At 43.1% G+C, this 16,973-nt stretch overlaps 1 protein-coding gene across 1 annotated transcript in view; it reads left to right on the top strand.

Annotated features, from left to right (window-relative positions):
- The first annotated feature begins 221 nt into the window (after positions 1-221).
- The window catches only part of pfkla (phosphofructokinase, liver a), a 66,381-nt gene continuing 49,629 nt past the window's right edge, over positions 222-16,973 (top strand). Inside the window, exons 1-3 of the mRNA XM_036959534.2 lie at positions 222-531; positions 7,375-7,448; positions 8,401-8,478. Of these exons, the coding sequence (XP_036815429.2) occupies positions 453-531; positions 7,375-7,448; positions 8,401-8,478 (231 nt within the window). The 5' untranslated portion in view covers positions 222-452. The remainder of the gene's footprint in view (positions 532-7,374; positions 7,449-8,400; positions 8,479-16,973) is intronic.

The raw sequence follows: 16,973 nt of genomic DNA, 5'->3' as shown, positions 1-16,973 counted from the left end.
TTAAATAGTGGAGTAGGGTCAGGGGTTTAGTGAGTGTAGGGTTAGATGGCAGGGTATTTAAATAGTGGAGTAGGGTGGGGGGTTTTAGTGTAGGGTTAGAAGGTAGGGTATTTGTTGATTTATTCATGTTAATTTTCAAGCAACGTGGAAGGGAGTTATACTCCAGTCTAGTGAGTGGCGGTAATGCAACATTTTTTGGATGCCAACCACCGTTAAACCTCATCGAAGAAGAAGGAGGAGGAGGAGGAGGAGGCTATCAGAAAGACGACCACACCTTCCCATATTGTGAAATCTTGTTTGGGCGGAGTCATTTCAATAGACGGTCAGCCAACACAAGGAAAGTCACCCACAGAACTTGCTGCATGAGCCTGTAACTTGTATTTTAACGAGAAGAGTTATTATTTGACAGAATTTCTCCAGTCGAGGTTGATCCGTATTCCACCGCTGCCAACATGTCGGATTTAGAGAGACTGAAGATGACCGGCGCTGGGAAAGCTATCGCCTTGTTGACAAGTGGTGGAGATGCACAAGGTACGGGATGATTAGGGGAAGGGACAAACATCTGTCCAGCTATTTATCAACTAGGGCTACGTTGTGTTAGTTGCATAATCCCTACAGGTCGTCGGTCATATGTTAACTGCTAGTTATTTGACTTTGATCATGATTTTAAACTACTTTTATTTTACGCGAGTTGTTGACATGGGGTTTTGACAGCTAAAGGAAAGAACGAGGGCTTGATAATGTTATCCAATAAATGTGTTTTCGTGCATTTTGACAGAAATGACTCGTTCCACTTATAATGTTGTAAAAGTCGTAATCTTCTGGTTGTGTGTCTTCATCCGTCGATCGTTTTAATATAATCAGTTTGCAAAATGTTTGTGGAAGCGCTGCTAAAACTGAAGGTGCGCTTGATTGAGATCACTCTGTACGCCGGGTTGGCGGATTTCATGTTTAGGACTAATATAATGCTGTGAAAAGTGTCAACTCTGGCAACATTTCGCACCGGGCGAGCTAGACAAGCGCACCCCCATTGCGCGTCTACGTCTACGTGTGTGTGTATTGGGCCATACGTGCAGGATATCAGGTAGAAGAGAGGAGGAGCCATTCATTGCATTACCTTTGCATGTTTGATCAGGGACCGTTAAGGTTACAGACTCAGCCTACTACAGAACTAAACAGTGGAGGACCATCCTACTCAGTGAATTTCAGACTCTAACCAACAATTCAATTTTAAGTAAAAAAAACGTATTAAGTGAACAATCGATAACTAAAAAATTCAAAAAGAGAGTGAAAAATGACAGTAGCGAGGCTATATACAGTAGCGAGGCTGTGTACAGTAGCGAGGCTGTGTACAGTAGAGGGGCTGTATACAGTAGAGGGGCTGTATACAGTAGAGGGGCTGTATACAGTAGAGGGGCTGTATACAGTAGAGAGGCTACAGTGGGGCAAAAAAGTATTTAGTCAGACACCAATTGTGCAAGTTCTTCCACTTAAAAAGATGAGAGAGGCCTGTAATTTTCATCATAGGTACACTTCAACTATGACAGACAAAATGAGAAAAAAAATCCAGAAAATCACATTGTAGGATTTTTAATGAATTTATTTGCAAATTATGGTTATGTTATGTAATTATGAGAGAGTAGCAGTAGCGTAAAAGAGGGGTTGGGGCGTGGCGGGACACAATGCAGATAGTCTGGGTAGCCATTTGACTACCTGTTCTTGAGTCTTTTGGTTTGGGGTTAAAAACTGTTGAGAAGCCTTTTTGTCCTAGACCTGGCACTCCGGTACCGCTTGCCATGCGGTAGTAGAGAGAACAGTCTATGACTGGGGTGGCTGGGGTCTTTGACCATTTTTAGGGCCTTTCTCTGACACCGCCTGGTATAGAGGTCCTGGAAGCTTGGCCCCAGTGATGTACTGGGCCGTATGCACTACCCTCTGTAGTGCCTTGTGGTCGGAGGCCGAGCAGTTGCATCCTGACTGTCAGCAGTCAGGATGCTCTCGGTGTTGCAGCTGTAGAACCTTTTGAGGATCTGAGGACCCATGCCAAATCTTTTCAGTCTCCTGAGGGGGAATAGGCTTTGTCGTGCCCTCTTCACGATTGTCTTGGTGTGTTTGGACCATTCTAGTTTGTTGGTGATGTGGACACCAAGGAACTTGAAGCTCTCAACCTGCCCGCACTACAGCCTCGTCGATGAGAATGGGGGCGTGCTCAGTCCTCTTTTCCTGTAGTCCACAATAATCTCCTTAGTCTTGGTTACATTGAGGGATAGGTTGTTATTCTGGCACCACCCTGCCAGGTCTCTGACTTTCTCCCTATAGGATGTCTCGTTGATGTCGGTGATCAGGCCTATCAAATCAAATCAAATGTTTTTTTGTCACATACAAAGGTTAGCAGATGTTAATGCGAGTGTAGCGAAATGCTTGTGCTTCTAGTTCCGACAATGCAGTAATATCCAGCAGGTAATCTAACCTAACAATTTCACAACAACTACCTTATACACAAAAGTGTAAAGGAATGAATAAGAATATGTACATAAAAAAAAAATATATATATATATGAATGAATGAGTGATGGTATAGAACGGCATAGGCAAGATGCAGTAGATGGTATAGAGTACAATATATACATATGAGATGAGTAATGTAGGGTATGTAAACATTATATGAAGTGGCGTTGTTTAAAGTGGCTAGTGATACATTTATTACATCAATGTTTCCATTATTAAAGTGGCTGGAGTTGAGTCAGTGTGTTGGCAGCAGCCACTCAATGTTAGTGGTGCCTGTTTAACAGTCTGATGGCCTTGAGATAGAAGCTGTTTTTCAGTCTCTCGGTCCCAGCTTTGATGCACCTGTACTGACCTCGCCTTCTGGATGATAGCGGGGGCGGCAGGGTAGCCTAGTGGTTAGAGCATTGGATTAATAACCGAAAGGTTGCAAGTTCCCCGAGCTGACAAGGTACAAATCTGTCATTCTGCCCCTGAACAAGGCAGTTAACCCACTATTCCTAGGCCGTCATTGAAATTATGAATTTCTTCTTAATCAACTGACTTAAATTAAATTAAAGTTAAATTAACGTAAAATATATATACATATTTTTTTTAAATAGCGGGGTGAACAGGCAGTGTCTTGGGTGGTTGTTGTCCTTGATGATCTTTTTGGCCTTCCTGTGACATCGGGTGGTGTAGGAGGGCAGGTAGTCCTGGAGGGCAGGTAGTTTGCCCCGGTGATGCATTTTGCAGACCTCACTACCCTCTGGAGAGCCTTACAGTTGTGGGCAGAGTGGAGAGCCTTACAGTTGTGTTGCAGTACCAGGCTGTGATACAGCCCGACAGGATGCTCTCGATTGTGCATCTGTAAAAGTTTGTGAGTGCTTTTGGTGACAAGCCGCTGCTGCGCCTTCTTCACCACGCTGTCTGCGTGGTTGGATCATTTCAGTTTGTCCGTGATGTGTACGCTGAGGAACATAACTTTCTACCCTCTCCACTACTATCCTGTCGATGTGGATAGGGGGATGCTCCCTCTGTTGTTTCCTGAAGTCCACGATCATCTCCTTTGTTTTGTTGACGTTGAGTGTGAGGTTATTTTCCTGACGCCACACTCCGAGGGCCCTCACCTCCTCCCTTTAGGCCGGGGTGGAGATGTTGTTACCCACCCTCACCACCTGGGGGCGGCCCGTCAGGAAGTCCAGGACCCAGTTGCACAGGGCGGGGTCAAGACCCAGGGTCTCGAGCTTGATGACGAGTTTGGAGGGTACTATGGTGTTAAATGCTTAGCATTCTCACAGGTATTCCTCTTGTCCAGATGGGATAGGGCAGTGTGCGTCATCTGTGGAACTATTGGGGCGGTAAGCAAATTGGAGTGGGTCTAGGGTGTCAGGTAGGGTGGAGGTGATATGGTCCTTGACTAGTCTCTCAAAGCACTTCATGATGACGGAGGTGAGTGCTACAGGGCGGGGCGATAGTCATTTAGCTCATTTACTTTAGCTTTCTTGGGAACAGGAACAATGGTGGCCCTCTTGAAGTATGTGGGAACAGCAGACTGGGATAAGGATTGATTGAATATGTCCGTAAACACACCAGCCAGCTGGTCTGCGCATGCTCTGAGGACGCGGTTAGGGATGCCGTCTGGGCCTGCAGCCTTGCGAGGGTTAACACGTTTAAATGTTTTGCTCACGTCGGCTGCAGGGAAGGAGAGCCCGCAGGTTTTGTAGCGGGCCGTGTCAGTGGTACTGTATTGTCCTCAAAGCGAGCAAAGAAGTTGTTTAGTCTGTCTGGGAGCAAGACATCCTGTCCGCGACAGGGCTGGTTTTCTTTTTGTAATCCGTGATTGACTGTAGACCCTGCCACATGCCTCTCGTGTCTGAGCCGTTGAATTGCGACTCTACTTTGTCTCTATACTGCCGCTTAGCTTGTTTGATTGCCTTGCGGAGGGAATAGCTACACTGTTTGGTTTCGGTCATGTTTCTGGTCACCTGCCCTGATTAAAAGCAGTGGTTTGCGCTTTAGTTTTGCACACTGTTGTGTCGTCTGCAAACTTAATGATGGTGTGCGTGGCCATGCATTCATGGATGAACAGGGAGTACAGGAGGGGACTGAGCACGCACCCTGAGGGGCACCAGTGATGAGGACCAGTGTGGCAGATGTGTTGCTACCTACCCTCACCACCTGGGGGTGGCCCGTCAGGAAGTCCAGGATCCAGTTGCAGAGGGAGGTATTTAGTCCCAGGATCCTTAGCTTAGTGATGAGCTTTGAGGGCACTATGGTGTTGAACGCTGAGCTGTAGTCAATGAATAGCAATCTCACATAGGTGTTCCTTTTGTCCAGGTGGGAAAGTGCAGTGTGGAGTGCAATAGAGATTGCATCATCTGTGGATCTGTTTGGGCGGTATGCAAATTGGAGTGGGTCTAAGGTTTCTGGGATAATGGGTTTTGATATGAGCCATTACCAGCCTCTCAAAGCACTTCATGGCTACGGATGTGAGTTAGGCAGGTTGCCTTAGTGAATTAGTGAAACCTTAAAGTTAGGCTTTTTAGATTAAACTTTACTAAATATGTTAATGTCAACAAATAACTGGTTTGCAGCGAAGACAGCACTCTGTAGCTGGAGGACAGCTATTTTCCGTCCTCCTGTGGGTACATTGACTTCAATACAAAACCTAGGAGCCTCATGTTTCTCAACCCCTTCCATAGACTTACACAGTAATTATAACAACTTCCGGAGGACATCCTTCAACCTATCAGATTTCTTGCAGCATGAACTGACATGTTGTCCACCCAATCAAAAGATCACAGAATGAATCTAGTACTGAAAGCATAAACTACAGATAGCTAGCACTGCAGTGTATATAACAGGTAGTAGTTGACTCGGAGAGAGAGCGAGAGACAATAGTTGAACAGTTTTTAACAAGGAGAAGCAGCAGAAAGAGAGCAAGAGAGAGCTAGCTATATTTTGTAGAGGTCGACCGATTATGATTTTTCAACGCCGATACCGATACTGATTATTGGAGGACCAAAAAAAAGCTGATTAATCGGCCAATATTTTTTTAAATGTATTTATTTATTTGTAATAATGACAATTGCAACATAAACCAAAAGTGGTCATTCAGTTCACTTCATATAATACATCAATAAAATCTATGTAGTCTCACATAAATAATGAAACATGTTCCATTTGGTTTAAATAATGCAAAAACATAGTGTTGGAGAAGAAAGTAAAAGTGCAATATGTGCTATGTAAAAAAGCTAACGTTTAAGTTCCTTGCTCAGAACATGAGAACATATGAAAGCTGGTGGTTCCTTTTAACATGAGACTTCAATATTCCCAGGTAAGAAGTTTTAGGTTGTTGTTATTATTAGACTGTTTCTCTCTATACCATTTGTATTTCATATACCTTTGACTATTGGATGTCCTTATAGGCACTTTAGTATTGCCAGTGTAACAGTATAGCTTCCGTCCCTCTCCTCGCCCCTACCTGGGCTCGAACCAGGAACACATCGACAACAGCTACCCTCGAAGCGCGAGTTCATTAGAACTTGCGTTGAAGATGTCGTTCCCATAGCAACGATTAAAACATTCCCTATCCAGAAACCGTGGATTGATGGCAGCATTCGCGTGAAACTGAAAGCGCGAACCACTGCTTTATCAGGGCAAGGTGTCTGGTAACATGACCGAATACAAACAGTGCAGCTATTCCCTCCGCAAGGCTATCAAACAAGCTAAGCGTCAGTACAGAGACAAAGTAGAATCTCAATTCAACGGCTCAGACACAAGAGGCATGTGGCAGGGTCTACAGTCAATCACGGACTACAGGAAGAAATCCAGCCCAGTCACGGACCAGGATGTCTTGCTCCCAGGCAGACTAAACAACTTTTTTGCCCGCTTTGAGGACAATACAGTGCCACTGACACGGCCTGCAACAAAAACATGCGGTCTCCTGCAATTCCGATTAATCGGTCGACCTCTAATATTTTGTTACATTTTTTTCACTTTCACACTAGCTTGTCATTGACGTCACCAGACCTGGGCTTTCTGGGGTTTTAGGCCCGAATGATTTTTTTTTATTTTTTTTTATTTTACCTTTATTTAACCAGGCAAGTCAGTTAAGAACAAATTCTTATTTTCAATGACGGCCTGGGAACAGTGGGTTAACTGCCTGTTCAGGGGCAGAACGACAGATTTGTACCTTGTCAGCTCGGGGGTTTGAACTCGCAACCTTCCGGTTACTAGTCCAACGCTCTAACCACTAGGCTACCCTGCCGCCTTTGTCTCAGCTCCGAGTATTCTGCCCTGCTGGGATGGTGTAAAACAAACTAGGCTACACTGCAATACTCCAAACATGAGCCCCGGACTGCCCTGCCTTTTTAATGCTGCCTAAAACCAGCAGTTCTGGTATATTCCGGCGCGCATGGGGTGACTGCTCATTCCCTGAGGGCGAGAGTGCCAAGATGAGAAGGACGGAGGTAAACTTGGTTAGCTTGCTATTACTATAGAACATTTTGTTAGCACATGATGATATAATTCAGAGTTATTGACCTCACAGTAAGCCAGATGTAATTGAGTTATTGACCTCACAGTAAGCCAGATTCCAGTAACTTACATTTCAACATGTTGACTCAAAAGCTGCACTGACAGATAATGTCATCGTAAATAAGAATTTGTTCTTAACTGACTTGCGTAGTTAAATAAAAGGTTAATACAATATTTTTTAAAATGACGAGTATAGACATTTTTTATGAGCATGGCCTCATTACTGTCCCAACGCTCTGACCACTAGGCTACCTGCACCCCGATATTAAACAATATATGATCAAAGAAATATATAGTATGACAGATGTATTTGTTATTGCAGTTTGTAATCTGACCCTCTGATATCCAGGAATGAATGCAGCTGTCCGCGCTGTGACCCGGATGGGGATATTTGTTGGAGCCAAGATGTATCTCGTATATGAGGTACTATTATCCAATCACCATCTATTTTACAACACACCAGTTTTAAAACACATCGTTCATTACCCTGTGTCTTACCGTTAGCTTGTGTCTTACAGTTAGTTAGCCTGTATCTTACAGTTAGCCTGTATCTTATAGTTAGCCTGTATCTTACAGTTAGTTAGCCTGCATCTTACAGTTAGTTAGCCTGCATCTTACAGTTAGTTAGCCTGTGTCTTACAGTTAGTTAGCTTGTATCTTAGTTAGTTAGCCTGTATCTTAGTTAGTTAGCCTGTATCTTACAGTTAGCCTGTATCTTACAGTTAGCCTGTATCTTATAGTTAGCCTGTATCTTACAGTTAGTTAGCCTGCATCTTACAGTTAGTTAGCCTGTGTCTTACAGTTAGTTAGCTTGTATCTTAGTTAGTTAGCCTGTATCTTAGTTAGTTAGCCTGTATCTTACAGTTAGCCTGTATCTTACAGTTAGCCTGTATCTTATAGTTAGCCTGTATCTTACAGTTAGTTAGCCTGCATCTTACAGTTAGTTAGCCTGTGTCTTACAGTTAGTTAGCTTGTATCTTAGTTAGTTAGCCTGTATCTTACAGTTAGTTAGCCTGTGTCTTACAGTTAGTTAGCCTGTGTCTTACAGTTAGTTAGCCTGTGTCTTACAGTTAGTTAGCCTGTGTCTTACAGTTAGTTAGCCTGTGTCTTACAGTTAGTTAGCCTGTGTCTTACAGTTAGTTAGCCTGTGTCTTACAGTTAGTTAGCCTGTGTCTTACAGTTAGTTAGCCTGTGTCTTACAGTTAGTTAGCCTGTATCTTACAGTTAGTTAGCCTGTATCTTACAGTTAGTTAGCCTGTGTCTTACAGTTAGTTAGCCTGTGTCTTAAAGTTAGTTAGCCTGTGTCTTAGGATGTTCTCCTCCATCATGACCAGTATTGATCTGATTGATTGATTGATTGATATTTTCCTCTCAGGGCTACCAGGGTCTGGTGGATGGAGGGGACAACATCAAGCTGGCCCACTGGCAGAGTGTCACCAACATCATACAGCAGGTAACAGTGACCTAGCTACTCTGAAAGAGAAGCCTAAACTCTACTGGTGTCAGGAGTCATGATCAGAGCCGTTTTACATGGGATGGTCAACAGACCGGGACCAGAAGTCAGCTCTGGCATTTCTACCACACTGGACCATTTTCTTCCTTGAGGCCCCCATTATTCGCCAGATCATTAGAATTGTGCTAAAATAAACAATACCCAATAGGAAAAATAATAATTCCCGCCCAACTGGCACTTGTCTGAAATGCCAGATTTTCTGCATTTTCGAAATTTTAACCTTTATTTAACCAGGCAAAACCCATTGGGGCGGCAGGTAACCTAATGGTTAGAGCGTTGGATTTGTAACCAAAAGGTTGGAAGATCGAATCCCCGAGCTGACAAGGTACAAATCTGTCATTCTGCCCCTGAACAGGCAGTTAACCCACTGTTCCTAGGCAGTCATTGAACATTTGAATTTGTTCTTAACTGACTTGCCTAGTTAAATAAAAAAATTGAGATTAAAAACCAATTTTTCGAGGGCGACCTGGCATAAAGGGCAGCATGCCCAGTACACCCCTAGCCTGAGCTGTCATGGTGACGAAGGGATGAATATTTGAATTGATCACCTACTGTGTCAGCGGGTCAAGATGATGAACTGTGTCTCTTTCTCTGATCGTCATAACATGTCTCTTCAGCATCTGTTTTGCTTTAACTCTTTCTCTCCATATACAGTGAGGTCCAGAAGTATTGGGACAGTAACCACGTGTCTAGTTTTCACGAGAGTAAAGTCGTATCGTATAAATACAAAAATCACGAAAGCTGTGATAATTTGTTCATTCGACATGATGCTATCTTTAAGACTCAGTAACATTTAATTATGTGAAAAGGGACGGTGGAAAAGCCTTTATGTACAAATATTGATATAATAACCATCACATGGAAGGTAACGTTGTGTGGTCCTCCCACTACGAATCGGGAAACCATGTAGTTTATTAGGCTACAGATGAAATAACTGATGAACTTCACAGGGTGGTGAAAGAGCACAGTGATGAGCTTGATGAACTTCACAGGGTGGTGAAAGAGTACAGTGATGGGCTTGATGAACTTCACAGGGTGGTGAAAGAGTACAGTGATGGGCTTGATGAACTTCACAGGGTGGTGAAAGAGCACAGTGATGGGCTTGATGAACTTCACAGGGTGGTGATAGTGCACAGTGATGAGCTTGATGAACTTCACAGGGTGGTGATAGTGCACAGTGATGAGCTTGATGAACTTCACAGGGTGGTGAAAGAGTACAGTGATGAGCTTGATGAACTTCACAGGGTGGTGAAAGAGTACAGTGATGGGCTTGATGAACTTCACAGGGTGGTGAAAGAGTACAGTGATGGGCTTGATGAACTTCACAGGGTGGTGAAAGAGCACAGTGATGGGCTTGATGAACTTCACAGGGTGGTGATAGTGCACAGTGATGAGCTTGATGAACTTCACAGGGTGGTGATAGTGCACAGTGATGGGCTTGATGCTCCTTTCCAATAAATATTGAGGGTCTTATAGTGGTGACATGATGAAATGTACACTGGGTACCAGTACTGAGTCTTTGTGCAGGGGTACCACGTAGTTGAGGTAGATATGTACACATACACTGAGTGTACAAAACATTAGGAACACCTTCCTAATATTGAGTTGCAACCCCTTTTGCACTCAGAACAGCCTCAATTTGTCAGGGCATGTACTCTACAAGGTGTTGAAAGCGTTCCACAGGGATGTTGACTCCAATTCTTACCCACAGTTGTGTCAAGTTGGCTGGATGACCTTTGGGTGATGGATTATTCTTGGTTCACACGGGAAACTGTCCAGCAGCGTTGCAGGTCTAGACACACTCAAAACGGTGCGCCTGGCCCCTACTACCATACCCTGTTCAAAAACACAAATCTTTAGTCTTGCCCACTCACCCTCTGAATGGCACACATACACAATCCATGTCTCAAGGCTTAAACATCCTTCTTTAACCTGTCTCCTCCTCTTCATCTACAATGATTGAAGTGGATTTAACAAGTAACATCAATAAGGGATCATTGCTTTCACCTGGATTCACCTGGTCAGTCTGTCATGAAAGAGCAGGTGTTCCTAATGTTTTGTACACTCAGTTTAGGTAGGGCTAAAGTGACTAGGCAACAGGATTGATAATAAACAGTAGCAGCTGCATATGTGATGAGTCAAAGAGATAGTCCAGGTTGCTATTGGTTAGATCTAATATATTTGTCACTCGCTGAATACGACAGGTGTTTGGTATTTTATTAGGATCCCTATTAGCTGTTGCAAAAGCAGTAGCTACTCTTCCTGGGTTCCACACAGAACATGAAACATAATACAGAATGACATAATACAGAACATTAACAGACAAGAACAGCTCAAGGACAGAACTACATTAATTTAAAAAATGAATAAAATAAGGCACACGTAGCCTACATATCAATACATACACACAAACTATCTGGGTCCAACATGGGAGAGGCGTTGTGCCGTGAGGTGTTGCTTTATCTGTTTTTTGAAACCAGGTTTGCTGTTTATTTTAGCAATATGACATGGAACGTAGTACGGGCTCGATATAATACTGTACGCTTTCTTGAATTTGTTCAGGATTTGGGGACTGTGGGAAGGGGGAGGGTAAAATTAAGTGATGCAGTCAGCCTCAACTCTTAGCCAAGAGAGACTGGCATGCATAGTATTTATATCAGCCCTCTGATTACAATGAAGAGCAAGACGTGTCGCTCTGTTCTGGACCAGCTGCAGCTTAACTAGGTCTTTCCCTGCAGCACTGGACCACATGACTGGACAATAATCAAGATTAGACAACACTAGAGCCTGCAGGACTTGCTTTGTGGAGTGTGGTGTCAAAAAAGCAGAGCATCTCTTCATTACGGCCAGACCTCTCCCCATCTTTACAACCATGAAATCTATATGTTTTGACCATGACAGTTGACAATCTAAGGTAACGCCAAGTAATTTAGTCTCCTCAACTTGTTCAATAGCCACACCATTCATTACTAGATTCAGCTGAAGTCTAAAACTTAGGGAATGATTTGTACCAAATACAATGCTCTTAGTTTTAGAGATGTTCAGGACCAGTTTATTGCTGGCCACCCATTCCAAAACAGACTGCAACTCTTTAAGGGTTTCAGTGACTTCATTAGCTGTGGTTGCTGATGTGTATATGGTTGAATCATCACATGCTTTGTTTAATGCCAGTGACAGGTCATTGGTAAAAATAGAAAAGAGTAGAGGGCCTAGAGAGCTGCCCTGCGGTACACCATACTTTACATGTTACATATTAGAGAAACTTCCATTAAAGAAAACCTTTTGAGTTCTATCTGATAGATGGCTCTGGATACACTATATGGCAGAGGTTGAAAAGCCATAACACATACTTTACGTTTTCTCAACAACTGGCTGTGGTCAATAATATCAAAGGCTGCACTGAAATCTAACAGTACAGCTCCCACAATCTTCTTATTATCAAATTCTTTCAACCAATCATCAGTTATTTGTGTCAGTGCAGCACATATTGAGTGCCCTTCTCTATAAGCATGCTGAAAGTATGAAAGTAAATTTGTTTACAGAGAAATAGCATTGTATTTGGTCAAACACCATTTTTGCTAAGAACTGGCAGCAAGCTGATAGGTCTGCTGTTAGAACCAGTAAAGGCCACTTTACCACTCTTGCGAATAGCAGAATTACTTTGGCTTCCCTCCAGGCCTGAGGACTAGTGATGCACTGATATGACCTTTTTTGGCCGATACCGATATCCAATATTTTCCTTACCAAAAAGATACCGATTAGCGATATTGAAAATTAGCTGCCTGTTAGTACAGTTAAATAGTTAGACCGCTGCGTCCGTGTGTGTTTTAAGGCATCACAGTGATAGGAATTCCTGGGGAACCCTTAATCCTTCCTGGGGTCCACACAGAACATGAAACATAATACATAACTTTAATAGACAGGAACAGTTCAAGGACAGAACGATATCAATTAAAAATGAATAAAATAAGGCACATGTAGCCTACATATCAATACATACACACAAACTATCTGGGTCCAATAGGGGAGAGGCGTTGTGCCGTGAGGTGTTGCTTTATCTGTTTTTTGAAACCAGGTTTGCTGTTTATTTCAGCAATATGAGATGGAATGTAGTCATGTGTGAACTGGGAGTACAGGAGGGGACTGAGCACGCACCCCTGAGGGGCCCCTGTGTTGAGGATCAACGTGGCGGATGTGTTGTTACCTACTCTTACCACCTGGGGGCGGCCCGTCAGGAAGCATCCAGTTGCAGAGGGAGGTGTTTAGTCCCAGGGTCCTTAGCTTAGTGATGATCTTTTTGGGTAATATGGTGTTGAACGCTGAGCTTTTGTCAATGAACAGAATTCTCACATAGCTGTTCCTTTTGTCCAGGTGGGAAAGGGCAGTGTGGAGTGCGATTGAGATTACGTCATCTGTGGATCTGTTGGGGTGGTATGCGTTTTGGAGTGGGTCTAGGGTTTCTGGCATGATGTTGATGTGAGCCATGACTAGCCTTTCAAAGAACTTCATGGCTACAGACATGAGTGCTATTTAATCCTAGAAAATTCCCTGTTTTAGGTCAGTTAGGATAACCACTTTATTTTACGAATGTGAAATGTCAGAATAATAGTAGAGAATTATTTATTTCAGCTTTAATTTCTTTCATCACATTCCCAGTGGGTCAGAAGTTTACATACACTCAATTAGTATTTGGTAGCATTGCCTTTAAATTGTTTAACTTGGGTCAAACGTTTCGGGTACCCTTCCACAAGCTTCCCACAATAAGTTGGGTGAATTTTGGCCCCTTCATCCTGACAGAGCTGGTGTAACTGAGTCAGGTTTGTAGGCCTCCTTGCTCGCACACGCTTTTTTCAGTTCTGCCCACAAACGTTCTATATGATTGAGGTCTGGGCTTTGTGATGACCACTCCAATACCTTGACTTTGTTGTCCTTAAGCCATTTCGCCACAACCTTGGAAGTATGCTTGGGGTCATTGTCCATTTGGAAGACCCATTTGCGACCAAGCTTTAACTTCCAGACTGATGTCTTGAGATGTTGCTTCAATATATCCACATAATTTTTCTACCTCATGAAGCCATCTATTTTGTGAAGTGCACCAGTCCATCCTGCAGCAAAGCACTCCCACATTTTGATGCTGCCACCATCGTGCTTCACGGTTGGGATGGTGTTCTTCTGCTTGCAAACCTCCCCCTTTTTCCTCCAAACATAACGATGGTCATTATGGCCAAACAGTTATATTTTTGTTTCATCAGACCAGAGGACATTTCTCCAAAACGTACGATCTTTGTCCCCATGTGCAGTTGCAAACCGTAATCTGGCTTTTTTATGGTGGATTTGGAGCAGGGGCTTCTTCCTTGCTAAGCAGCCTTTCAGGTTATGTCGAATCGTTTTACTGTGGATATAGATACTTTTGTACCTGTTTCCTCCAGCATCTTCACAATCCTTTGCTGCTGTTCTGGGATTGATTTGCACTTTTCGCACCAAAGTACGTTCATCTCTAGGAGACAGAACACGTCTCCTTCCTGAGTGGTATGACGGCTGCGTGGTCCCATGGTGTTTATACTTCCGTACTATTGATTGTACAGATGAACGTGGTACATTCAGACGTTTGGAAATTGCTACCAAGGATGAACCAGACTTTTGCTTTTTTTGTCCGCCTTTCATTTACTTTTTTTCCCGAAAGCCAATTGCCAGCTAACGGAAAGGCTGCAGCCTATTGGCTCTGCTGCCAGACCTATTTGCCATTGCTTTTGCCTCATCCTTTTCAACCATACACATTTTTATGGATTTAAGTTTTTACAGTACTTTTTTTAATGTGTGAATGCTTATTAGTAACTGGAATAAGCAATTTCTTAAATGCTATAATTGCAGTGTCGGGTTGTGTCCCATTATACACCACAGTCCAGAAAATATTATTTACATCTTCAACATATGAATCACTATGTAAGTTACTGTTTTTGCAGTACGTTTGCCAATCAGTTGGGCTGCCAGACTTATTTGCCATTCCTTTTGCCTCATCCCTCTCAACCATACAATGTTTCAATTCCTCATCAACCCACAGGGATTTAACTGTTTTTACAGTCATTTTCTTAATGGGTAATTAGTAACTGGAATAAGTTGTTTCTTAAATGTGTCAAGTGCAGCGTCTGGTTGCTCCTCATTACACACCACAGACCAGCAGCGTCTGGTTGCTCCTCATTACACACCACAGACCAGCAGCGTCTGGTTGCTCCTCATTACACACCACAGACCAGCAGCGTCTGGTTGCTCCTCATTACACACCACAGACCAGCAGCGTCTGGTTGCTCCTCATTACACACCACGAACCAACAAATATTATTTACATCTTCAACATAGGAATCAGTACAAAACGTCTTGTATGACCTCTTATACACCTATAAGAGCCTTTGGAACTTTGGTTTACCTTGATATGGCTACTATAGCTAATTTCTGTAGCATTAGTAAAGATGTGATCAATACATGTTGATAATCTCATTCCTGTGCTGTTTGTAACTACCCTGGTAGGTTGACTGAAAACATGAACCAGGTTGCATCCACTGGTTACATGTTCTATATTTTTCTTGAGTGGACACCTTAATGAATGCCAGTCAATATAGGTCACCCAGAAAATATACCTCTCTAATGATATCACATACATTATCAAGCATTTCACACATTATCCATATTTACTTGGTGGTCTAAAGCAATTTCCCACAAGGCTTTAGGTGAAGCAGGAGAACCTGTAGACATGTTACTAAAACAGCATTTGACATGAGATCCTCTAAACTTTACGGGAATATGAATCTGAATATAAACAGCAACACCACCCCCATTGGCATTCCTTTTCTGTAGATGTTGTAACCATGTATTGCTATCGTGAAGGGTGTTATCTCAGTGTGTTTCAGAGATAGTCACTTTATGAATGTTATCTGTTGCTAGCAAGTTATTGATTTCTTGAGCCTTGTTTCTACAAGTTGTTACAGTGCCTTCTGACGGTATTTACTCTGCTTGACTTTTTCCACATTTTGTTGTTACAAAGTGGGATTTAAATTGACTTAATTGTCATTTTTTATCAACGATTCACACAAAATATTCTGTAATGTCAAAGTGGAAGAAAAATTTGAACATTTGTTAAGAATTAATGAAAAATAAATCTGTGTGTGTGTACTGTATCTTGATTAGATAAGTATTCAACCCTCTGAGTCAATACAGGTTAGAGTCACCTTTGGCCACGATTTACAGCTGTGAGTCTTTCTGCGTAGAGCTTTCCACGCCAGGATTGTGCAACATTTGCCCATTATTATTTTCAAAATTCTTCCAAGCTCTGTCAAATTGGTTGTTTGTCATTGCTAGACACGTTGACGTCATTGATTTTCAATCAGATCTGAACTGTAACTCTGCCACTCAGGAACATTCACTCTTCTTCGTATGCAACTCCAGTGGAGATTTGGCCTTGTGTTTTAGATTATTGTCCTGCTGAAACGTGAATTTCTCTCCCAGTGTCTGGTGGAAAGCAGACTGAACCAGATTTTCCTCTAGGATTTTGCATGTGCTTAGCTTAGCTCTATTCAGTTTCTTTTTTATCCTGAAAAACTCCTAAGTCCTTAACAATTACAAGCATGCCCATAACATGCTGCACCACAATGCTTGAAAATATAGAGAGTACTCAATAATGTGTTGTATTGGATTTGCCCCAAACATACCACTTTGTATTCGGGACAAAAAAATGAATTGCTTAGCCATTGTTTTTGCAGTATTACTTTAGTGCCTTGTTGCAAACGAGATGCATGTTTAGGAATATGTTTGTTCTGTACACGCTTCGTTTTCACTCTATCAGTCATATTAGTATTGTGGGACCCTACACCCCAACCCGATCACTCTGTTCTGCCACCTCAGGTCTCCCACACCTATGAGAGGGCAGCTCCTGCTCAGCCCAGTCCAAGATCTTGTTTTTCCTGGGACCCCAATGTTGAAGCTAGCTTTTCCTAAAGCTAGGACAGCAGAGTTATTGCCCTTCTACCCCCTGAAGCTAGGACAGCAGAGTCCCTGTCCATCTTCCCCCCTGAAGCTAGGACAGCAGAGTCCCTGTCCATCTTCCCCCCTGAAGCTAGGACAGCAGAGTTCCTGCCCATCTTTCCCCTGAAGCTAGGACAGCAGAGTTCCTGCCCTTCTTCCCCCTGAAGCTAGGACAGCAGAGTTCCTGCCCTTCCCCCTGAAGCTAGGACAGCAGAGTTCCTGCCCTTCTTCCCCCTGAAGCTAGGACAGCAGAGTTGTTCCTGCCCTTCTTCCCCCTGAAGATAGGACAGCAGAGTTGTTCCTGCCCTTCTTCCCCCTGAAGCTAGGACAGCAGAGTTGTTCCTGCCCTTCTTCCCCCTGAAGCTAGGACAGCAGAGTTGTTCCTGCCCATCTTTCCCCTGAAGCTAGGACAGCAGAAT

Source organism: Oncorhynchus mykiss, chromosome 22 (genome assembly GCF_057628025.1).
Source record: "Oncorhynchus mykiss isolate SJ-2025 chromosome 22, ASM5762802v1, whole genome shotgun sequence".
Classification (NCBI taxonomy): domain Eukaryota; kingdom Metazoa; phylum Chordata; class Actinopteri; order Salmoniformes; family Salmonidae; genus Oncorhynchus; species Oncorhynchus mykiss.
Note: the sequence above shows the minus strand (reverse complement) of the source record. Positions and strands in the feature narration are given on the sequence as shown.